This window comes from Neurospora tetraspora (genome assembly GCF_033439725.1).
Source record: "Neurospora tetraspora strain CBS 560.94 chromosome Unknown B0H65scaffold_1, whole genome shotgun sequence".
NCBI lineage: Eukaryota > Fungi > Ascomycota > Sordariomycetes > Sordariales > Sordariaceae > Neurospora > Neurospora tetraspora.
In genome coordinates this window covers 1,381,228-1,404,535 of record NW_026944383.1, presented here as the reverse complement: position 1 = coordinate 1,404,535, position 23,308 = coordinate 1,381,228, and the positions used below count along the sequence as shown (strand labels likewise).

Below are 23,308 nucleotides of genomic sequence, written 5' to 3'. Positions count from 1 at the left end.
CATCAAATTCCGAAAAAGTTCGAAAAATCATACACTCTCAAACACAAAGCCATCCATCTTGACATCTTGACTGTTCTTCACCGCCCAATTCCACTTCTTAATCCGAAACACTGCACCACCAGAAAAAAGATCATCATCATCATCATCAAGATAACTTGATAGAGGAAGCACAAGGCAATCCCTTCAAGTTCAGCGGTCGAGGAAGAGGTCGTACTAAGAGTTCAAGTCCACCAAGTCAAGGCTTAGCCATCTTGTTCTCGTTCCACCCAACATCTCGGATTCCACCATCAAGTCCAAACAACGCTGTGATCTAACAACGCTGCGGGGTATCATCATGCATAAGTGCAGAACATAGAATGCCCATAAACGCCAATATGCTAACCGTAAACTCATGATCATAAAACATGAAAACAACGACAAGGTCCAGTAAAGGCATGCCGAGGGTGAAAACGGTACTTCGTAAAGTGTCATTGCCCTGATACCAGAGGGCCATCTGTGATTCCTGTGATCCTGGAGTGGATAACCAGCCTCCATGAACCCAATTCATCGCTCGTACGTTCAGCTAGCCACGAGGGCTACTTACTGATACAAAGCTTAATTCATGCGCACGAGGATCAGTTGACAACTGAGGCCAACTTACTGCTCGCAAGACGCTATTTCATGCCCAGGAGGTTCGCCTGGCCGCTGGGCCAGTTTACCCATCCCAGACTACTTTTTGTCAAGGAGGTTCAACCTGTCGATCCCGACGGTCTACTATTCCGAGACTGTTTTCAGCTCACATTTAGGGCTGATGTTTCCTATGAAGAAGAACAATCAATCCCCAGAGAGCTATGCCATTCCCAAGGAGAGGTCGTACTAACACCACGGTGCAGTCAACATCATTGGGACCAGCAACTGCTCTAAGAGCAGCTCAGAAATGAGCAAAACAAGGGGGAAGGAAGAAAAAAAAAAGGGAAGAAAAAGAAACGAGAAAACGAACTGACCGGCCCAAAGAAAGAAAAACAAACACTGGCAATGCCCAACGCAGACAGACATCGACATCTAATAATCGCCCAAAGACTAGGCAGCCATAATACTCCGGCCTCCATCGGCGGTAGTTCTGTTGCGGATACGCACTTTGAGCACGCCGTGGGCCAGCCTCTTAACCGTCGCATGTGACGTCGCCGAAGTGGGAGAGGGGGGTTTCTCGGTTCCACTCGAGGTAGCGGTGGCAGAGGTTACGGTCTCCTGGTGTTGCTTGTCGCTAGCCGATTGCGGACCCAAATCAAATAGCTCCAGCTGGGATTGTAAACCTTCAATACCACCATCAGGCTTGGTTGCAGGTGTCGATGTAGAGGGAGGTCGGGGAGTGGCCTTCTGCACTCCCATGATTGCGCTCGGTGCAAACACCAGCGCCTCGCCGACTCTCAGAGCCACAATCTTGGAGAAAAGCTCCATGGCAGGATCGTCATAGCCCAAGGCCAATGTGTTGACACCAACATTATCGATACCCTCATCATCAGCCCTATTCTGGTTCATCGCCAAGGCCTTTTCCAACATCCTCCCGCCCTTGCTCACACCCGCCAAGTGCTTGGACAGAGCCCTCAACCAGTCGGGACTGGTAAACCGATGCACAATTGTGACGCTGCATAGGTCGAGGAGCTTGGGTGAGATTGTGGGCTCCTGGGTCGAGATGATGACACGAGTGCCCAGATGGCGTTGAAGGCGGATGGTCTCAAGGAGGCGGTCTGTTAAGGTGCGACACTCAGCGGAACCAGTGTCCGAGCTCATGTATTTGTGAGCCTCATCAAGCGCAATAACACGCCCGATGCTGTTGCAGTCCTGTTCAAGAAACAGAGACAAGCAGATGTTGAACAATGAACAGGCCATCTCTGCGGTCACGCAGGGACAGGAAAGATCGACAATAGTAAGCATACCAGGACGAGGGGTCCAGTCGTTGCCTCTACTTGCTCTGGTCGATTTCTTGGATTTTGCTTCACGGCCTTTTTCGTACGCCTTGGCATGTTGCTCAACCATGAAGCTTTCCAAAGTGTCAAGCCGCTGTTTTAGCGGAGCGAGCTGTTGGTCTGTGAGCTCTTGAGCAAACATGTTGCGCTTGAAAGCGGCATAGTCGAAGGAGCCGCCCTTTTCTTGCTGCTCAATGCGCAAATCACGCAGGACACGGTTGACCACATGGAGGTACAACGGCATAGAGGCACCAGAGCTGACTGCCATCAGGTCGAGCATACGCTTGGTGTCCAGATCCGACTGGTTGAGGCGAAGCTCCTCGATCATGACGTTGGCGAATCTGCTGTATAGCTTGCGCATCGTCCGGATGTTTGTTGGTGGGCATAGTACGCGCACTTGAATCTTTGGATTAGAGGACAGCCAGGCCACTTCGCAAGGGGATCCACCGGTGTCAGATATGAAAGTGTCATAATGGAACACAATTCCAGTCAGCGGATGCGGAAGGACGTTTGCCTCGCATGGCGCCATCGCGTTCTCTAGCAGGCAAGAGAGCGTGTGGCTCTTGCCGGAGCCTTGGCTGCCACAAATGAAGAAGCTGGAAGGCGCTGCGATATTCCAGAACACGCGCGGATCCGGGTTGGCTGGCTCCTCTGATTCAAGGGAGCCAATATCTCCACCAAGCAGACCATACTGGGTAAACGGTTTCTGACCACGGGCGGTTTTGGCGATCGCATTGGCGTACTTGCGGACTGGCTCTGTGAAGAGCGGGGTGGTCGAAATCTCATTGAGCTCATCCAGGTCTAAGCGGTGTTCAAGGAGACGCAAGTGAGCCTTTGGGATATGGTCTTCGTGCACACTTGTCGATTCGTAATCGCTAGTGGCATCGCTTTCTTCATTATTACTGTTTTCCTGATCTGTGCTGACGCTCTTGGATTCTGATCTGGTCGCGGATGTCGAACGGCGGTCCTTGTTAGGCGTGTTGGTACTAGGAAGCACGACTGAGGCAGATTGAGAAGTCGGCTGTTGCTTAGTCGAGGCAGTACTGGGGCCCGACAACGTGGGAGAAGCTATCTGCTGGGTTGTCACCATCTTGGGCGAACTGACAGTGCCAAACGAAAATTGAAATGGGGTAGGAACAGAAATAGTCGAAGAAGGGGTAGGCGTGGACGGCTTCGGAGGTGTCGAGGAAAACGAGCCGGTAGACAAGGGCAGAGAACCGTTGCTTCCAAAGATGCTGGGAGTAGTGTTGTTGGCCTTGACGGTGCTAGTTGCCCCAGTGTTGACGACACTGTTGTTTCCGAAGAGACTGACAGGATTTTTGTTGGTCCCAAATAAACTACCACCACCAGTGCTGTTGCTTCCAACGATGCTGCTAGTAGTGTTGTTGGTCTTGACGCTCCCAGTTACGCCAGTCTTGACAACACTGTTATTGCCAAAGAGACTGACAGGAGTGTTGTTGGTCCCAAATAAACTAACACCACCAGAACTGTTACTTCCGGAGTCGCTGCCAGTAGTCTCCTTCGATTTGGAGACAGCAACCGTGCCGTCTGTTGTTCCGAATGTGCTTGATCCAAGAGAAGATGGACTGGCAACTCCCGCACCACCTAGGGATACAGTGAATCTTCTGCCTGCCTGATAGTCTGCCAGTCTGAGCTCTTCTGTGGAGTACTTCCGGTAAGGTTGTTGAACTGCAATGTGTTGAAACGACACGATCGAATTGTAAGGTTGATCGGAAGATGAAAACTCCTGAAGAGTAGAGGGAGCGTAAGGAACAGAGGCTGTGTCAAGCGGAGATGTTGAGCTGGAGGGTTGCGCCTGAGCATGCGTGGGAGGATGCGTGGGAGGGGGTTTGGGAGCCATGTTGACGACTGACGACCGTGATCCGTTTTATATAGCCGATGATGCTTTGCTATGAAACGACGCCTGGATGAAAGAAAACGAGGCCGCGGGTGAGTGAGCGAAGACAAACGTAATCTCGGCGCATGAGAAAGACGGTTGAAATGTATGAGGCCAGAGAAAGAAGGGAACCCACATCAACAAACAAAATATTGGTGTTGTGAGGGGAGGTTGTGGGGTAGTTGGGAGCAATTGTGGGGTGGTGAATAGCGGCAGAACTCCTAGATATCGTGACCCCACATGCGGCCACCCCCCTCAACGAGCTATATATAACATCATGACCATAAATCTGACAATATCGAAAATTGGCCACTTTTGTAAGGATTTTAACCATTTGAAATGTTTATTTACTCATTTTCATACTCTTTGATAACTTGCAGTATTTGTACAAATACTCTATATACTTCCTATACTAGGTTTACCTCCTTCATTGCCCTAGCAACCTTCTAGCGCTTAGGGGGTTACTATAACACTTCCTAAGCTTTAATAATCTCATCTATACGTATAAATTTATTATTACCCCCTTCTTTAACCTTCCTTTTAATTCTAGGCTTCTAGGAGGCCAATTAAGTCTATAAATATTAAATTTAGTAATCCTATATAGCTATCACAATATTCTTATCATCTAGGGCCTTAACTACCTTAGTAAAAGCAGTCCTAATATCCCTATCACCAACGTAAATACCTCTCAATATATCCCTAGACTTTTAGGGAGTCTTGTAAATGTAATTATCCTTTAATACCTCGTCCTTAAGTAGTATTTTAAGTAGTACTAGCTAGGCAGGTAGGGCATCGTTATTAAAGATAGCTTTAAGGTCGTTAATAATAATAAATTTATTTATTAACTATATCCCTATCTTCTTAAAGCTTAACTAAAAATTCCTAATACTTACCTCCCTTCGTAAGGCTTCTTAATAATATTTAAAGAACTATTATTTATTTACTAATACAAATATTAAAAGGGAGGCGAAATCTTTTATTAAATCTCTAAAATATAATTTAATAGTAGTAAATATAAACTGGTTAAGAGGTTAGGTTTTATACGAAATATAAGGAGGTAAAAAGAGGAATTGGACTTTATAACGGAAAGCTTTTATAAAGAAATCGTCGATTAAATAGTTAGAATACTTATCGAGGATTAGAAGGCGCCAATCGTCGTTATTTAACTTCGTTTCAAATAAATAAACCTCCTTCAACTATTACAAAACTATCTAGGCATTACTCCAGCTAGTAAGAGAATTATCGTACTTCCAAGCCTTAAATTCGTCGTCTATATCGGGGAACTATTATCCCTAGAGGTTGGTACTAATAAAAATAACGATAGGAATTAACCGCTTACCCTCAGTAGTCTCGCACTCGATTATAAATACTTAAATTATTATATTAGTCATTATTATATATATTTTATTTATTAGAGTACTCCCAAGGACCTTCCCTTCCTTACTTTCTAACTCTTAAAATCTATATTCGTCTATATTAACAATATTAGCTAGGACAATAGCCTTATTTCAAATCTAAGCTTTCAGAAGGTCGAAGAACCTCGTAAAAGCTTCCTTAATTAATCCTCGAATTCGAGCGGACTTGAGCTTGCTCGAAAATTTAATCCTAATATTAGGATTTCTCTTCAAGAATCGATCTATCTACCTAGCGCCTAGGGGGTCGAAATCATCGCCTCGTTTAAAGATAGATGTCGCGAAGCTAGCAACTTAACAGTGGTTAGGAGCACGCCTAGCCTTCTCTTCATTCAAGATCCAATCGCATAGGAAACTTTCTTAGGTTAACAATAGCCTCTAGTAGTATACTTTCAAATCGCGCTTACTTTATCAACCTTTAGGGCGACTGGCGATAGTGGACCAAAGAATCCCATACTTCTTCGAGGCTGCACGCTAGGAAAGTCTATCGCGAATAGCATCAAACGCTTGCTCAATCAAAAACGAGGTCATTGCAATAAAAAGGAGCGGAATCGGGCTTAATTTGATAAAATAGTGGTTGTTCTTAGAAGCAGGGTGGTGATGTTGAACGAGGGGAAAACGCGGTGTGGATGTGGCTGCATGTGGGGGGTGGCCGCATGGGGGTCACGACTTCTAGACCTAACGTTTTCCCCACGAGGAAGGAATGCCGGGAGTCCGGGTGGGTTTCCCAGGCAGCAATGAGTACACCTTCCTATATAATTTCATTGAACGGTTCACATCAAACCAAACAGGGCTCCTTGAAGGCATTCAGAAAAAAAAAGCCAGAACTCAAACATAACTCGGAAGGCTGTTGCGCTCCAGCTTTGGCACATTCATCTGTGTTCTATGCACCATCCCATGTCGCGGGACGTTGTCTGGTTCCTTGCACACTGCAAACAGGGCTGAATCAGGTGGGCAAGTGGGTACGGGTCGTTGCTCACAACCATCCGTGCCAGACATGCAATTCTCTGTTGTTTCTTGTCTTTTTCATTTCATGCTGATCACCGTCCCAGCTCTGCCGGCTTGGTTGAAGAAAGAACAATAATTCTGAACGAACGAACGAACGAACACCACAAGAAGCAAATCCTGGGCTGGGATTTCATCGGTCCGTACTATCAATTACCCGTCCGCCCAAACCTGCGGTGTGGCCCCAGGGGAACGCAATAAATGAGAGGGGCCGAAGCCAATTTTGCTCACTACAGTCTATCGAAATCTGCAACGCTAGTCCCCGGCCGAAAGTGAATCCCATAAGCACCTGCCGTCACCGGTTGAGGCCGTCTTGGCCCTATGGCCGGGCGCAGAGAGAGGCCCGGTGGGGAAATGAGACATTTGAACCATTAGTCATTTGTGGTGAAATCGGGCAACAACCCGAGAGGAGACCTCCTCCGGCTGGCCGCATCTGAGGAAGAACGTCGAAGATGTCCCCAACAACGCCAACCACAGAAATCAACGCGCGGCGCATTCTTTGCATTCCCATTACCTATCAGCGGCTCACAGCAGGTATGACAGACAGCGACGTCGTGACGGCAAGGCTGGGCTTTGTACGAGTCTGCCGCGACTATGCCGTGACTACCTGAGCAGCTGAGGGGGTCGTTCGGGACATGTTCATAGGCGGAGTTATCTCATGCTCCCACTCCTCCGATTGTATGCCAGATCACAACCCGACCATGGCTGCAGCCCGCTCAGGTTTCAGGCTTCCAGCGAATGAAGGGCGGACGGCGACGGATGGCATGGCAATTGCTGCGCGGCGGGGATGCACATCTTGCCTGTAGCTAGCCTAGACCGACGGCGCCAGTACGTGCATTTCCACTGCATCGGTATGTCCAATGCATCCTCCATTTCTGCTGTCATTTCATGGCATTTCGTCGGTGCGTCAGACAACAGACCGAGGACGAGATATGAGGAGATATGCTACCAGCCACTACCAGCCTACCAAACCGGTTTACACACTGCTGACATATTTCACTCACCTTGTCCGTTGCAAGTCGTAACCTAACGCAACTTCCACACCCTGTCCGGATTCCAAGCATGTCTACCCAGGCCGGCATGGGTCCCCGCCGACGGTCACTAGTATTATTATTAGGTGCCGACTATTTAGTGCCATTGATTTGCAAACCCCCCGCCGTGAAAAACATGCACGAAGCCCAGACGGGCTGGACATGAGCAGCCCAGACCGTTACCTAGACTTGGGGTATATCCGTCTTCAACACAACCGGCTTTGCTGCCACTGGATCTGGGGATTCCACGACGATCGACCTGTTGCCAAGCATTTCCACTCCTTATCGATTTGAACGAGACCAACAGCACCTGCACCCCCGGATTGCCGACTGCGACCTTGCGAGCTTGCGAGCTTCCGCGAGCTAGAGGCAGATCCGTACAGGATTGAAATCCAATTCTATCCTATCTATTCGCGCCCCGTATTGACTTGACTGGAACCTACTACGTCCCTACAACAGCACCTACCTTTAGCTACTTGCATCCTCTCCGCATCTGCTTCACACCTTGCAGCTTACTAGTCTTGCAGCAGCTTGTGAATCAGATCATCCGAGTTGGGCACAACTGAAGGGCACCTCATCCGCCTGGTTGGACAGAAGCATATTATACGCCGTCTGTTCGTTCCTCCCCTCCCCGCCTCTCTCCTTCCCCTTTTCCTCAAAGTTCCCTCGCTCCAGTCTTACCGACTTTTGCGTGCGGAGCCGTGCTGTGCTGTCCCAGTTGGAACAGCCCTCGTCGAAACCACGGCCTTACCACAAACCCACGGCGTTGCTGCGGCTCGGCGGCCTCGACGGACTGCAGCAGTGCGTTGGGTCTCTGCGCTTTCACACTCGCGTCTGCACGGCGGAATGGTTGATCTCAAGTCAAAGCTGCAAGCCAGGCTTTTCAGGAGGAATTCTGGCGTCCCCTTGCTCCCGTCCAGCAAGAGCTACAACGGCACCGGCAACCATGGCAGCATCAACAGCCCCAGCGACGACGCCAAGAGCGACAAGAACCTTGCATTGGAGAGCGTGCGACCAACATCGTCAGTATCTGTTGATGCCATCACCGACGCGAGCGGAAGAGGAGGCCGGGAGCCGAAGCGGGTAGGAGGCGGAGGAGAAGCTGCTGGCAGAGCGAGAGCGGGATCAGGAGCGGGAGTTGGAGCCGCAAATGCTGCACCCGGGGAACACAAGGAAAGGGTATCGCGGTTCCTTGCTCTCTTGCCCGGGGCGAGCCACAGCGCAAAAACAGGATCGCGACAAGCCACCTCTCCGAAACAACGTCGGCAAAGCATTCAGAGCGTTACAAGCGAGACGCCAGGTGCTACAACCGGCGACCAGGGAGAAGACGGGAGACTGAAACAGCACGAATCGAACACCGACGACACCAATGGCGACTGTCTCAACAGAGGCGGCGGCGACAAAGACGAAGATGCGGATCTCCATGTCTTTCCCCCTGCGACTGCTGGTGCTGGGTCCGGGCACATTGACAGCGGCAGCACCCGTGGCACTGACAATGACAGCAATGACAGCAATTGCGACACAGGAAGCCCCCACGCGAAAAGTGCCCAGAATGCCGACAATGCTGCCGCGGCAGGTGCTGCAACCAATGCAACCAACGCTAAATCTGCCAGCGGCCAGCCACCTGCAAGCTCTGTAACGAATCGCACTGCCCCTGCTGGCTCCGACTGGACACCCGCTAGCGATCTGCGGCGGGTCTCAATTAGCAGCGCAAGAGTTTCCAGCCTTGCCAGCATCCACGAGGATGATGACCTTCCACTTGCGCATACCGCTGCCGGTGACGAACCTCTACCGCCTCCGACAACATCCACAAATTCCACACCAATTGATGCTGCCGCCCTTGATGCCACCACTCCAACAACCACAAATCCAAATCCCATTGAAAATTCCCATCATCAACAGTCCGCTGGCGCCGCTGCTCAATCTGCCACTGCTACCACCGCTGTTTCCGATATTGTGCGCAGGATCCGCCTGATTGACCCGGCTGTAAATTTGTCGTCCTCCCAGCCTCCGACGCCTGCACCACTCGCTACACCTGCCGCTGCATCGCCGTCCATTCCACTTGTCACGTTCAATTCGGTCGCGCCTCTTTCGCCGACTGGTACCGTACCCCTTAGCCCAAGTGCAGAAACCCCCTCAAACGCGACCTTTCCCTTTTCGACCTCGACTCCTGCCAATCTTAATTCCAATCCGCCGTCTACACATCCCACTGCTACCCCGGGTAGCCCTACCACCACGCGCTCCTCGTCGACCGCTCCCACGCGGCCCTCGGTCCCACCGAGACGTCAGAGTCTTTTGCCCAGTCGCCAGACGACTCTCATTCGAACGCTCCTCGACGCGAACCAGACCGATGAACTCGATACCGGCGGCAACACCAACCATAACCTTCTTCCTATAAGCGCCGCTATGGTGACGCGAAAGATCTGGGTCAAGCGGCCGGGTGGCTCCGCGACCCTCGTCACTATCAATGAAGAGGACTTGGTCGATGACGTGCGGGATATGATCCTCAGAAAATACGCCAACTCCCTAGGTCGCCAATTCGACTCCCCCGACTTGATCCTGCGGATAGCCCCCAGGGAGTCAAGACAGGAGCGTGTCTTGGGCCCAGAAGAGCCAATGGCCCGGACCTTGGATGCATACTTCCCCGGAGGCCAGACAGTGGATGAAGCCCTCGTCATCGACATCCCGCCCCGTCGTACACCAAAGGAATCACCCAGGGCCGGCCCTCCGCATGTTCCTCACGGCTTGCCGACGTATTACGAAGAGACACTTAGACCGTCGGAAGGAGGTACCGATTATTTTGGCCCTGGCGCTCTCGCCCATCTACCCTCCGGCATGGGTGGCGGCCCTGTCACGACTGCCCCTGTTAATGGCACGACGCAGTCACATCCTCATACCATATCCGTTTTGGGAACAGGACACATACCCCAGGTACCCTCTCCCGGAGGGACACTACGGCCCCGCCAGTACCTCCAACGACCAGACCGCCCTCGCCTGGGTAGGCAACATACATCGTCGCCCACGATTCTCAACGTAATTGGAGCCGGAGGTCACGCCGCTACGATTGCAGTGGCATCGGCAAATCATGGTATGCAGCAATCCTCTCTTTCCAAGGTTCAGCGATCAAGGACTCATTCCGTTGCCTCGTCAGAACAATCTACGACCGGTGCCGTTTCCGGTCCCCCGGCCTCAGCTCCGCATGTCCCTCACGTTCCTCCGGCACCACCCTTGCCTACTCCGCCACCTGCTGCGCAAGAGCCGGTCCCGGCTATCCCGACACAGCACCCGGTCACTACTCCCCCAGCAAGAGTGGCTTCCCCTCGGCCTACGACAGCAATGGCAACGAGACTCAAGAAAAAGAAAGCCACTCCAGACCACACACCGCTGCCAGCTGTGATGCTCAGTAGTGCCGTTCCACCAATCAATGTCTTGATCGTGGAAGACAATATCATTAATCTTAAACTCCTTGAGGCTTTCGTCAAGCGACTCAAGGTCCGGTGGCAGACCGCTATGAACGGACGAGAAGCTGTCAACAAGTGGCGCAAGGGAGGCTTCCACTTGGTGTTGATGGATATTCAGCTGCCTATCATGAGTGGCCTGGAAGCGACTAGGGAGATTCGAAGGCTCGAACGCATGAACTCGATCGGTGTGTTTTCCAACAGCAACAGCAATGGAGGAAACAATGGCGGCGAATCTGGTGGCGATCCTGACGTAATGCCCGAGGAGGACAAACTTGAGAATATTGAGCTATTCAAGAGTCCCGTCATCATCGTAGCTCTCACGGCCAGTTCGCTGCAGAGTGACAGGCACGAGGCCTTGGCGGCGGGTTGCAATGATTTCTTGACCAAGGTAAGCCTACCCTGGAGCACGTTGCGATTTATCTACCCTGGTGCAGAGAGTGTCAAACAGTTGCTGACTGAAGGCGTGATATAGCCCATCACCTATATTTGGTTGGAACGCAAAGTCATGGAATGGGGCTGCATGCAAGCCCTTATCGACTTTGACGGTTGGAGGAAATGGAAAGATTTCGGGTCCAGCAATGGCGAGGACAAGAAGGATAGTGCGTCTAAGGACAGCAGCGGAACAGCCTCTAAGAAAGCCGTCGCCAGACCCAAGAGGAAACCGACTATGCAAAAGGAGCTTACAAGCCCACATCACACAGCACAAGCGGCGCCGCCCTCAGAGGTGTCACCTATCACCCAGACGAGTCAGATTTCGAGCGACGATAAGTGAGATGCCTGACGCTGACCCTGACTGACGTTCATCACTACACATTTTTGGCTTTGGTTGGTTGTATCATATACCCTTCACCTGGCGGTATCTTATTCTCTCTTCTGGATTATAGTTTCGTTTTACTAGATGGAATTTTTTTGGTGGGAACAACGACTTCGATTACAAAAGGACAATGAGGAGCATCCTGGCTTCATCAGTGGCTGGTACGCAACGAAGTAATATGATGGAAATATCCGTTTCGATCGGTTAACCTACTCAAGAGACTTGAGGCCAGACCATTCGGACCATCGGTTCTTGGGTGAGGTGCAAGGCGGGAGCAAAGAATCAGTGAGGAAATGGAAGTTCCAGCTCAAACAAACAGACAAATTCGGACCGTGACGCGGTCCATATCTCCTCATCTTTACCTGTCCTGTTTGCTTTTGTTTTCAAAATCAGGGGGTAGCGTGAAGTACACGAGGCATGCATATGAGGCGTCGCAGCGGATTAGGTTGGCGGTGGTAGCGTTGGCTTTTTTGCTATATTTCTTTTCTCATCTTCTACTATGGGACTCTCGCCTTGGGCACCGAACACCGTTATTTTCTTTGTTACAGTGGCGAGATGAACAGCAGAAGAAGTAATGTACGCCGGCTAGATACATCAACCACCTAGCAAGTGAGCGGATGTCTGTCCGCCTTGCTTAGGATTGGAAGGGAAACAAGATGGTCGAACATGGAAGACAACAGTTGGGAGTGAAGACATAAACTTGAGTTGTAGCGAAGGATATACAATGTGGGTATATTATCAATACCAATCAAAAACATTGCCTCTAGGTCGTAAGGATGCCCAATTTCCAACGTGTACGTGTTAATATATTGCCCTTGCGGCAGTTGATGAAGCCGTATCTGATGTTGATGTCGAGGGACACCCGTAGCAATGACCCTAACCCTAAGGGGAACAGTGAGCGTGAATCGCGCAAAACTCGCAGAGCAACCGCGAATTGCACCCGCCCATTGGCTGGTCAAGCTCTGAGGAGGGGTCGGGTGGGCCAGCCTTCACCGGAGCTTTCCATCGACCGAATGGGACGAGTCCAGCGCAATTGAATCCACCTGTGCCGAAATTTTTCCCGCTTTCCCTCACTGGGGACAACAAACCTCTTGTTTCCTCCCACCCAACCCTCCTCACCTCCCACACATTCTTCCAATATGCCACCGCGGATACCCAACGCTCCCTCCTCTCTCCTCCTCCAGAGCAGCGCCTGCAGCGGTAGCAGCAGCAGGTGTACAGCTTCCAGGTTGCCGACATGGGCCTCCTCGTGCTCATCTAGCTCCCCTCAGTCCTCCCAACCAACAACACATCAGCAGCAATGCTCGTCGTTCTCCACGACCGCGCCGGCGCTCGTCCAGTCCGTCCGTCGCCAGAAGATGTTCGCTTGGTTGGATAAAAAGGGAAGCCAATACAAGGAACACACCAGGCAGGGACCGAATCTTCTCGGCAGCAAAGGCCGAGACGGTCTTGATGTGCCCTTCCCCAACAACCCTTACTTCAAGAGTCAGCCCGTCCTCTCCGAGGGCTCGCGCGAGATCATCTACAAGGATGTCATGGAGCTGGGTCTGCCTATCAAGGCCGTGTCGGCCAAGTACAACGTCGACGTGCGCAGGGTTGCGGCCGTGATTAGGTTGAAGGAGATCGAGAAGCGCTGGATTAAGGAGGTAAGCTCATCATCCCCCCTCTCCTTGCTACGATATCACACCCCGTCCTGTCTCCGTCTCCCTGGCTGCCCGGCCGGCCGGCGGCGGCGGACCTTGCTTCATATGATGAACTACAAGAAAATTCGATTAGTCTTGAAGACATACCTCATGGTTACAAAGCCTTTTTCAACTGAACGAAGCAATCCCATCCACATCGTTGTTCACACATTTTCTCGTTGGCAAAAGAGATGTTCGGCTAACCCAGTCCGTGTTTGCTCTCATATAGTACAAGCCCCTGGCCCGCCCCTACGCCAGAGCCGTGATGAAGATGCTTCCCCAAACCGTCCTCGGCGGCCCGGACCAAAAGCCCCACGAGTCCATCAACGACGTGTACGTGCACAGCTACACGACGCAGCAGCTGTTTGTTCCGGTCTCGGAGTCGCGCGAGTTCACGCGCCAGGACGCCGCCAAGGCCTTTGGCGACCACATCCTGCCCGTGGACAAGAAGCTGCGCGTTCCCGAACTCATCGAGTTCCAGAAAGATTTGCTCAAGGAGGTGCCCCTGCAGGAGGCGAACCAAAAGTTCCTCAAGGCGACGGCGGCGAGCGAGGCCAGGATCGCCGAGGCCGAGGCCAAGCGTCGCCAGGCGGCTGAAGACGCCATCACCCGCGTCAAGACGGACCGGTTCGAGTTCCGCTTCCAGGAGTTCAACGCGGAGAATGTCGGCCACGACGGCAGGGACCGCAACGCTGTTGGTTGGAGGTACGGTGTTCCCTTCCATGACCGCAAGCGGTCCCAGGTCAAGATCCCTACCAAGGTGGAGTAAGATCTCTTGGTTTTGTGGATGTTGTCTCAAGTTGTGGGATATGATGGTGATGGTGAGGGGTTTTTCGTTGCCCGTTCATTCACAGCAGCCTTTTTTTGGGGGCTTAGCACTCGAGCTCTTCACTGAGTTCCATGTGATGTGTGATGAAACGAACGGGACTAGTCTGCGGGCGTTGAGAACTGAATGAATGATGGGAAGTCGATGAGGGTCGATCGACATGCACGCACATAAAGACAGAGAGACTTTTGAGGTGGAGAAACACAGCGTCCACTGGTCATCATGTCTGTGCTATGTGTTATTCCCATGTAAACTTATTGCTGTCACAAGGCCACCGACGTTTTTTTTAGCAGTGTGGACCTATTTATTGTATCATTATACCAAGCCAGCCAGTTGCTTTTTGCTTTTTCTTTCAATAATCAGTCATGTGGACATGAACAACAACTTACACTGCTGTCTCGAGTGCTTGCTTGTCTTGTCTTCTCGCGTCGATCAAAGATCCGGGAAATATGTATGTATCATTCCTATCCGGAACCATCGGGATGTGGGATGACATTCGGACCTCATCTCATTTATGCCTCTCAGTGCAACTTCAGGGTATCTATCATCCTCCTTTCTGTATCTCTTTAGCTGAAGATCCAAGTTAAGGTAATCAAATGTCCCTACTGCCCAAAGTGATGGAGAACGGAACGGACCAAAGAAATGGTATGTATAAAAGCAACGATACCTGCCTAGTGTAAATATCCCTAGCCATCGCAACGTGGGATTTCTTTTTCTTTCACGTCGCAATGCCGTGATGTGACATTCCTACCTCACTCATCTCATCTCATGTCTGTCAGAACACTCACAAGTCCTTCAAGTCGGAGTGTCTCCCAAATTCCATTCCGAAACCTGTCTGTCCACTTAAGTTCAAGTTTTAAAATGGACTTCCACTTCACCAAACTTCAGAACACCCACACGTGAATCAAAGAACACGACGGACATGGCATCCTACAGGTAGGTAGGTTGGTAGGTTATCGTTATGGCCTGGCCTTGATATTATCCATCCTCCATCCAACAAGCTCTCTTCATTATTAGTCTTGTTCAATGGACGACACCAGTGTCTTTTCATGACATATGAGAATGCACCTACCTACCTGCCGAAGCGATAAGAACAAGAAAGAACAGAATTGGTATTGACGGAAGCAACCAACTAATGGTTTTATTTTAACCATATCTATCTCAGCTGTCTACTTATCTGCCGAGAGTTCATTTCATCATACTTACTGACTTGGTCAAGGTTTCGGGGTAAGTAGTATTGGCCAAACATAGCACATACATAGGGAATAGAATACAGTGTGTCCAAGTGTCAGGAAACAAACAAATCCTCGGCGAGCAAATCAATCACCAGTCTTCACAACTCAAAGGTGGTTTCCGCGGCCTCATCAGTTAGAGTAGGTAATGCCATTCATTCTCAGAACTAAGAAGTGATCTCATCCCTCTAAAACAATTACTTCCGCGATCCTGAGTCCTCCTAGAAGGTACGTACCCAGTTGCCGCTGTAGAATTAACCTTGTCCATTCACGGACATGTCTATGTATGTAACTTGTGTCCCCATCTCCATTGAACAACCGCTGCTCCCAGCCCAGTCAGACTAGAGCTCCTTTTAACTCGTTCTTGTGGATATAAGTGGATGCTGCTCCTACGGATGTTGTATCATACCCAATATCCGCCGCACATTCTAACCCCGGATGTTCTTGGTGACAACACTTGGATGAATGAAGGCCGTACGGACGGATACAATATCAAATGCGCAGTTTGAAATCCTGTATCCCAATCTTCCGATATCTACCCCGTTCAGAACAGCCCCAATTAACTGGGACGCAAAAAGTAAAACCAACAGCCGGTCTGGTTCCTATCCTTGATTCTCTCCCTTTGTCCTTTGGACTCAACCAGTTTCCTCCTCTATGAGCAGAATCCATATACCTTCCACTCCCAAATGTGTGTGTGCATACGCTCTAATTCGACAAAATTGAACGGGGTATCAATAACAAATGTCCTTCAACCGAGAAAGGGAAGAGAGGTAGCCTGAGCCTTCCTTGCCGTGCCATGCACCCTCTAGATAGAAACGGGTAATGAAAAACAAAAGAAAACCATTCTTGACCTTCCGTTCACTTCAATACCCAGAGTGCTTCCAACCTGACGATCCAACGACGACTGGTGACCCAATCATGCCCACCGTCCACTACGATCCGCCCTAAAATGATGACTTCATGTCCCAGCCAGGCGACTGGGCTTCTCTCCGTTGCCTCTCCTCCGCTCTGATGGTCCTGGCGATGTTCGCGTTCTGTGATCCGGCATCCAACCCCCCGACGGCTCGTCCCCTGCTCAAGTATCCGTCTCCATTGCCGTCCAATTCCATAGGCGTAACAGGTCCAGGGCTTCCCAGCGGCACAAGTCTGGGAGACAACGGCTTATGTGTCTTGAGCATCGTGGCCCCCAGTTGGATGTTCTTCAACGCCGCGTTATCGGGTATCCTGGTCGATGGTGACATACTGGAGGCGTTTGAGTAAAGTGCCATTGACGCCTGGGCCACCATGTCTCTCTGATACTGTTCAACTAGGCGTTTGGCCTCGGAACCTGTGCGCAGATGGCTGTTCTCCCGGAGGTATTTTAGTTGGGGTTCAGAGTGAGCAACCCCCGCGGCATCTGCTCTTGCTGAGGGCCTCCTGTGCTGGTTCGAGTTGCTGGCCATCCGGTTTTCGTAGTTCGTAGGGTAGTACTTCCCCATCGGAAGGGCAATGTTGTCGTGAATACCGGACGGCATGTAGGAAGACACCGGCGTATGCAGACCAGCTGACCTCGTGGCGCCAACTGAAGAACTCAAGGGAGAGTAAGACCGATCGTTTGCCATTGTCCGTACTCGAGAATCAGTGAGGGGGGCAGACAAGTGCGTGGTTTCTGCCGCTCTATGTAAGGCTTTATGGCGTGCCTTGCTTGGATCAAGAGTAAAGAATGGGTGAGTTCGATGAACTCGGGTAGCTGGGTCCTCGTGATTGGGAAAGTAACCTCTGCAGGGTATTAGCACGTATTTGCCAAGTGCCGAACGAAAGTGCAGCAGAAAGAGAACAGTGGCCTCATTACAAGACAGACATACCCTTGAATATCCCCTCGAGCGGAAAGTGGTGATGGCGGTGTCTCAACAGGAGCGGTACTAAGTCTCCTGGTGGGCGGTAATTCGATTGCGATAGGCTTGCTCCGAGTTACGACTTTGGATGCATCCTTGGACTCTGATATAAAAGTAGTGGTTTGGGATTTACTGTTAACTTCTAGGGAGAGGATTATGTTAGCTCCATGAACCCTAATGACATGGACCACCTCTCTGCACCCTTCTCACAACCTCCGCTATGACGCAGGAATTACATGGGGTGAACAGTGCAGATACTGGGCTCGATGGCACTCATCCCATCGCACTACCATTTCCTCAGTGGGAAATGACCGAACTTTTCGAGTCATGCGCTGATGCCAGGGCACCTGCTAAAGCAAGGGAAGGGTTATGCAGGGACTTCCAGGGTGGAAGAGCCGCTAACGTCGTGCCCAACGGCCCAACGGCCTTGCAGTGTCGCGAGCATCGTGAGCTTAAGACCCCAGATTCCCGCGCAAGTTCCAGCTCACACCCATGTCGATCCCACTAGGGACATGGAGCCAGCGCTGAAGGTGAAGCCTGAAATACTCCGTGACGACAGGATTCAGGGCCCTAAAACCAGCCCACCCGACCAGTGAAAAACCAAGGCATGAAGCGGCATCGTTTCCGTCGCCAACCTCGGGAAAAATGTATGTAGGGATCGGAGGGAATGATGGAAATATTCCAGAACAACAGAACTTACCTCTGGTACCGAAGAGAAGGGCGTCTCTGGCAGACGCCACATATGACGGCGGGATCTCCCGCACGGGCGTGTTACCCGCGGAGAAGGCGAACTGCTCGTCAGACAAGGGGCTGGGAGATGCGCAGGAACCGTGTGAGGAACCGGACAACGTTCTCCGAGGCATGTTGGGCCGCATGATTTTGTGACGGGGTGAATGATCATTTCAACGAGCTTCCAAGAGTTGACATGGCGGAAAGGCAGCAATTCTGGTGCTGCTTTGGGTGTAAGAGATATATTCGAGATCGGATTTGGCTTTGTACGCAGCTCGTGTGCTTTATCCCGATTTTGAGGTTGTGGAAATACGTTATTCGCCGACTGCAAGGCGTTGGGTAGATGAATGGTGAGTGACAGCCGCCAATATGTTGCCTGCTACCTACAACGGAGTAAGGTCGGAGATAGTGGAAGCTTGGACCAGCTGTTGCGCAATGTGGTGTTTGCGAGTCCGGGTGCTACGGCGAAGAAAGTCGAGATAAGGTAGCCTTGTCAGGTGTGTGCTTTCCGTTTGCCAGCTGATATTCTCCCTTCTCTTGCGTCAAACTGTCCTGCAAATGCTGGTCGGTGGAATTAGGCGTGATGACGAAATCCCAACGCTCAAATATGCACGGGTTGCAATGATGTACTGTTGGTCTTGTTTTCTCTCGGTCTGGGCGGTTACCAGTTGGTGCTTCCTTTGTAAGCTGCTGTAGCTGTAAAGAAAGGTCCGGTGTAAGTGAAAGACGGAATGGCGAACTTTAGGTTGTGTTTCAGGGGGATCTTGGGTGCTGTGGGATGGTCGCTGGAATGCCCCTCGGAATGCGCTAGAGGGTATCGTGAACTGCTGCAACGCAGCCTTTGCTGGGATCAAGCCCGTCAACTGTGCGAAGCTGCAACAGGCCAGGCCTGACAACCACCACCCTTTCAGAGAGCGCTGAAGAAGGCTGCTGCATGCCCTGTGGTGAGATGGAACCGGTGGATGGTTTGGTTTGCGGGCGCAACGGCAAAAATGATCGGAACGTGTTATCTGAACGATTTCTTTTCTGTCGCAGGTCGAAGAGAAGAGGAGAAAGAAGGCAAATGCCGTTGGGCAGCCAGATGAGACGGTTTTGTGTTGTTCCCGTCTTGTAAAGAGGAGTCCCTGACAAAACTTTTGGGAGGATCATCCCCCATAACTTCCACCTGAGAACGGGCAGCCCACCAACCGATAGACTTCCACTTGTCAATCATGTGGAAATGGAACCTAACCCTTTCTTTGAGAGCAATTGCAAGGAAGGAGCGAAGGGGGCATCTCCACTGAACTGGACGACTTGACGACCTGAGTGGATAGAAGAGTGCGAAGTCCCTCATTTTAGCGGGAACGATCTGCCCAAACGTCGAGGTATCACACCTGTAACAAACGCTACTTGAAGCTTCCCTTCATTCTGAACCCTGAATTTCCAGAGATCATCACACATTCCCTTGTTTGCAAACCTTCTCCCGACAAGGGGTCCGGTTCTTATCTCAGATGGCGACAAAAGGGGAACTATTCAGTGCCTGACAAAGACAGACATCATCCTTGCGAGCTCCCGTGGAACTGAGACGATCTTGAAAGAAGAGCCCGCTGACGTTCAGAAACCGATCAGCGAGGATACCGAGTCTTCCAAGACAGGCCTTCATCCGCGAAGCTGCTTGACTCTTGTGGACGCGTAAGCTAACGCTTCGTTGACAATCAAGTGCTGCCTGTTGGCCGCAAGAAAAAATCTTGTCAACATGGATGATGGGATTGCTACAAAATCCGATGGTGGTAGCCCGGGATTCCCATAGAGGTAGCCAACTATTACAGTGCTTAATACCTGGGTATAGGGCACACAGTACACAAGTGTAGGTGATCCAACGTTGAAACACCACCAACGATAAGTACACCACCATCTCGCTCTGGGAGCTTTGGAAATGGAACACACCTCAATCAATCTTCCCGCTTTTCCACCCCTCCCTGCTCCCCAACCATGCTGATCGCTGCAAGTCTCGTACGACAGGCTGTGGGAACCACAACCACCACTTCCGGTTTGTGACAAGCTTGCAGAAAGAAGCCGCAGCAGCAGCAACAGTCGTGAGTTGTGAGTCGCAAAGTGGTACCGATTTGATAGTAGAAGGGCCTATAGTGATTGGGTGGCCGTGTGTTCGGTTTATTTTTGACCGAACCTTGCCAGACTAAGCAACATGTGAGAAAAAACATGTGTGGTACACTGGTGGTTATCTAACCTCAAATGTGTGGATTACTGTGCAACCCCATTTTCCCTATCTATCATTCACGTTGTACGAGGCCGTCTGTTCTGTCGTCTGCATGGAATATGATCAACCGCTTCTATGATGACCTGCGAGTATATCCGAAGCCTTGACAACGGTACCTCTTCGACAGTTGGTAGTATGAGTGTTCGGCAGCTTGGACGCCTACTCACGAGTCGGGACCACGAGGTAAAATAAGAAGGCTGCTGATGTCGTCTCGTGGGGCCCGTTGTCTCTCGTTCCCAACCTTTTGGAGGTAGCCGCCGTGAACGAGCTCGCCGCGTGAAGGATCTAGTGTAGGACAGTCAGCCAGTCAGTGTCCACAATACGTACAGTGTCTTGATCCTGCTCTGTCGCTGTGGTCCACAGCGGCAGCATCCGCTGGGTAAGCGACTGCGCTACAGTTCACATGGTTGAGACGACGATTTCAATGATAGTCCTTGCGTGGGGTGCCCGCGTGGTTCTTTCTCTGTTACTGAAGCATGATTAGCAGTGGGTTTGTCTTTGTTCAAAGAAGTTCATCCTTCTGACAAAACATAGGGGAAAATGTGTATGTACATCAGTCTGATACAGACTGTACAATAATCGAGGGTCGTTGTGATGCCTCCCAGGCCCTGCACCACACCATAGCGTTGGGGGTATTAGCTCCAAGCCTCCAACCCCAGGTTTCCAAACCCGCCAAGCTTGCATCGCCAACAACACCCAACCAGCGAATCGCCTCACGGGGATCGGAGGCCGTCAGGCGCGTTTTTCCAAGTACACAACCCCTAACTTGTTGGTGCCCCTCCCCGGATGGGACGGCGAAACGGCCGGCGGGAGTTGGGTGCCGATCTTCCGCTGATCCTCCTCTTTTTTTCCCTGTTGGCTTTGGACCGTAGACCGTGCCGAACGTTGCTTGCGTGCGTGTTGTGCGTGTGCCGTGGTTGCTTTGTCGACTGTGGTGTGCCAACCATCATTATCACCGCGTTGGAAAAAGATGCGAAGACCCCTACGGGATAGAAGAAAGGAGGTACCGGGAGGCATGTAAGCGATCGGGGAGTCGGGGCTCACAAGTCTTGGTTGATCTTTTTCTCGGCAGCGCGTATCTCGCATCTGAGATGGGTGAGACCGAGCCCTTTGCGAAACAGCTTCGGGCCGGGGTTGCACCCCATTTGATGAGGAGGTTTTGGAACAAGCCCAAAAGTTGAAGATCGGTGCCCCGGGGTTCCTTATAAACCTGGAACTGGCCTGCCGTGTAAGTGCTAAGTTGACCCCGCCAGAAGCTGCATCGTCGCCGTCGCTCGAGGGACCGCTGCGTGGAGAAAGTTTGTCTTTACCGCTGCCCATTCTGGCTTTTGAGAGGGCGACGACGTGAAGCGGTAGACGGGAGCTTTGAGATCCATCCTTTTGAACGAATGATTCTAGAGCACACGGAGATCCTTTGACGTGTTGCTCTTCCTGGCTGTTTGTTCGGATTGGGAACTTTTTTGTGCTTTTTTCCCTTGACTGCTGCAGGGACGCCCCTGGCGTTGACCCTAGTGGTCCCTGACCCTGAAGCCCTTGCCCGTGGCGCCTTCGGGCAGCATTCCCGAATGCTTTTAGGGAGCGGGGGAACGTGTTAGAGGTAAGATAGCCGATTCGGCATGACGTCACTGCATAACCGTACGATTATGACTTCTGCTCACGAAGCAGATCTGCGTCCTGCCTGTGTGATCCATAAAGATGGGTTTGCTTTGAGACGAATCTCTGGATGGGGAAAAGCGGAAGCTTGTTGAGCTTTGGGCGGTGACAGGAAGTGTACGGGCTGCTGTTAAAGCTGATTGATATTTCTACTGGTGAAATGATCAATGTGATGAGAGTAAGAATGGATGAATTAATGCGAGCGCAAGAGACTGCCTACGTCGCGAAACCAAAATCCTGAATCAAAATCCCGTACCAAAATCATATGGTGCCAAAACGCCATGTACCTTATCCCCCGGGTATCAACCTGTTAATGTATCCTTTCACCATCGGTAACGCCAACCTCAATTCTTGTCCTTCACAACCGTCCAGCTATCTTCCTAAACAATGGCGCGAGAAGTAAACCGGCTTCTGGTCTCCCGGTGCTTGAGCCAGTAGGCAAATGCAGAAACAGCGATGACGAGCCAGAGAAGCATGTTGACGAGGTCCACCCAGACGGCATGCTTCATCCGACGAATATCGTTATTACCCTCAGGCTTCTCATGGATGTAAATCTGTGGGGTGTCTGTTAGTTTCTAGACCACGTTTAGATAGCAAGAATTTGGTGGGTAAACGTACGCCCGCGAAAACGCCAAAGACGGCGACCCAAAGGATAAAGAGGATCAAGTCCCACACCCATTTGAAGGCGAACCGGAGGATGAACGGGATGCAGAACAGAATGGAGCTCAAAGCTGACAGACCGCCAACGACCACGGCAAAGACCTGAGGATTACCCCTGTTAGCGTGGAATTCGAACTTGTTGAGGGCACATTCAATGTTGACACACCCAATTCGCATCCGCGTACTTGTCGGCCTTCCTTGCGCGATCCAGTTCGACGCCATAGAGGCCACAGACAGTCAAAGCCATAACAAAGGCTAGAAAGTGTAGGGTCGAGAAAAAGAGGTAGCTTTTGCTCGACGTTAAGCCGGCTCCGAACGCCATTTTGGTGGAGATATCGGTGATACGGTGCTGTTAGTTGAGGGTTGTGAAAGTAGCGTCTGTTTCTTTTCGTGTTTGTCGTCGAAGGGTCGATGAGGAAATCCTTGCTTCGTCCAGGCGAAACTCCACTTGGAAAGTGGTCGAGATGGCTTTAGGTATGTAAGAGCCCCAGGTCGATTTATGGCCTGACACAATCGAGCAGGTCGCAGTATTGGTGATGCGAGAATCTGGTTGTCGAAGCAGTGCAGATGTAGATCCTCGAGCCGGTGGTGGATGGTGGATTGTTCAAGTTTGGTATCGCCAACGAGTGCGTGTTCGAAAGGATATATGCTCGCTTTGCCAATGCAATCGTCATCCAATCTGGAATCAAATTAACTGCACACAGTGAGATTGACAAGATATGAAGCTTGTTGGAAGTAGAGGTAACATGGAAGACCACAATGATCAGGTTTGGTGGTGCGGAAAGAGCTTTTGTCTTTCTTTCTTTCTTTCCCTTATCAGCTATGACGT

General features: G+C 51.1%; 5 protein-coding genes across 5 annotated transcripts; 2 read left to right on the top strand and 3 right to left on the bottom strand.

Annotated features, from left to right (window-relative positions):
• Nucleotides 1–796: 796 nt before the first annotated feature.
• Nucleotides 797–4,022, bottom strand: B0H65DRAFT_13936 (uncharacterized protein). The gene has a single exon (XM_062820907.1). The coding sequence runs from the start codon at nt 3,805–3,807 to the stop codon at nt 1,060–1,062; it is 2,748 nt and encodes a 915-aa protein (XP_062685846.1). The 5' UTR covers nt 3,808–4,022; the 3' UTR covers nt 797–1,059.
• Nucleotides 4,023–8,137: 4,115 nt separating this feature from the next.
• B0H65DRAFT_562476 (uncharacterized protein) lies at nt 8,138–11,653 on the top strand (the record flags this gene model as incomplete). The annotated part of the gene is made up of 2 exons (XM_062830202.1): nt 8,138–11,140; nt 11,225–11,653. The coding sequence occupies 2 exons, from the start codon at nt 8,138–8,140 to the stop codon at nt 11,522–11,524; spliced, it is 3,303 nt and encodes a 1,100-aa protein (XP_062685845.1). The 3' UTR covers nt 11,525–11,653.
• Nucleotides 11,654–12,582: 929 nt separating this feature from the next.
• B0H65DRAFT_13842 (eukaryotic mitochondrial regulator protein-domain-containing protein) lies at nt 12,583–14,126 on the top strand. The gene is made up of 2 exons (XM_062820900.1): nt 12,583–13,212; nt 13,478–14,126. The coding sequence occupies exons 1-2, from the start codon at nt 12,706–12,708 to the stop codon at nt 14,015–14,017; spliced, it is 1,047 nt and encodes a 348-aa protein (XP_062685844.1). The 5' UTR covers nt 12,583–12,705; the 3' UTR covers nt 14,018–14,126.
• A 1,986-nt stretch (nt 14,127–16,112) lies between these two features.
• Nucleotides 16,113–18,385, bottom strand: B0H65DRAFT_13812 (uncharacterized protein). The gene is made up of 3 exons (XM_062820899.1): nt 17,881–18,385; nt 17,151–17,322; nt 16,113–17,064 (listed from the first exon to the last, which is right to left on the bottom strand). Exons 1-3 carry the CDS (start codon nt 18,053–18,055, stop codon nt 16,251–16,253), a joined length of 1,161 nt encoding a protein of 386 aa, XP_062685843.1. The 5' UTR covers nt 18,056–18,385; the 3' UTR covers nt 16,113–16,250.
• Nucleotides 18,386–21,856: 3,471 nt separating this feature from the next.
• On the bottom strand, nt 21,857–22,999 carry B0H65DRAFT_13796 (uncharacterized protein). Its single transcript, XM_062820898.1, has 3 exons — nt 22,646–22,999; nt 22,438–22,581; nt 21,857–22,373 (listed from the first exon to the last, which is right to left on the bottom strand). Exons 1-3 carry the CDS (start codon nt 22,799–22,801, stop codon nt 22,200–22,202), a joined length of 474 nt encoding a protein of 157 aa, XP_062685842.1. The 5' UTR covers nt 22,802–22,999; the 3' UTR covers nt 21,857–22,199.
• Nucleotides 23,000–23,308: the final 309 nt, after the last annotated feature.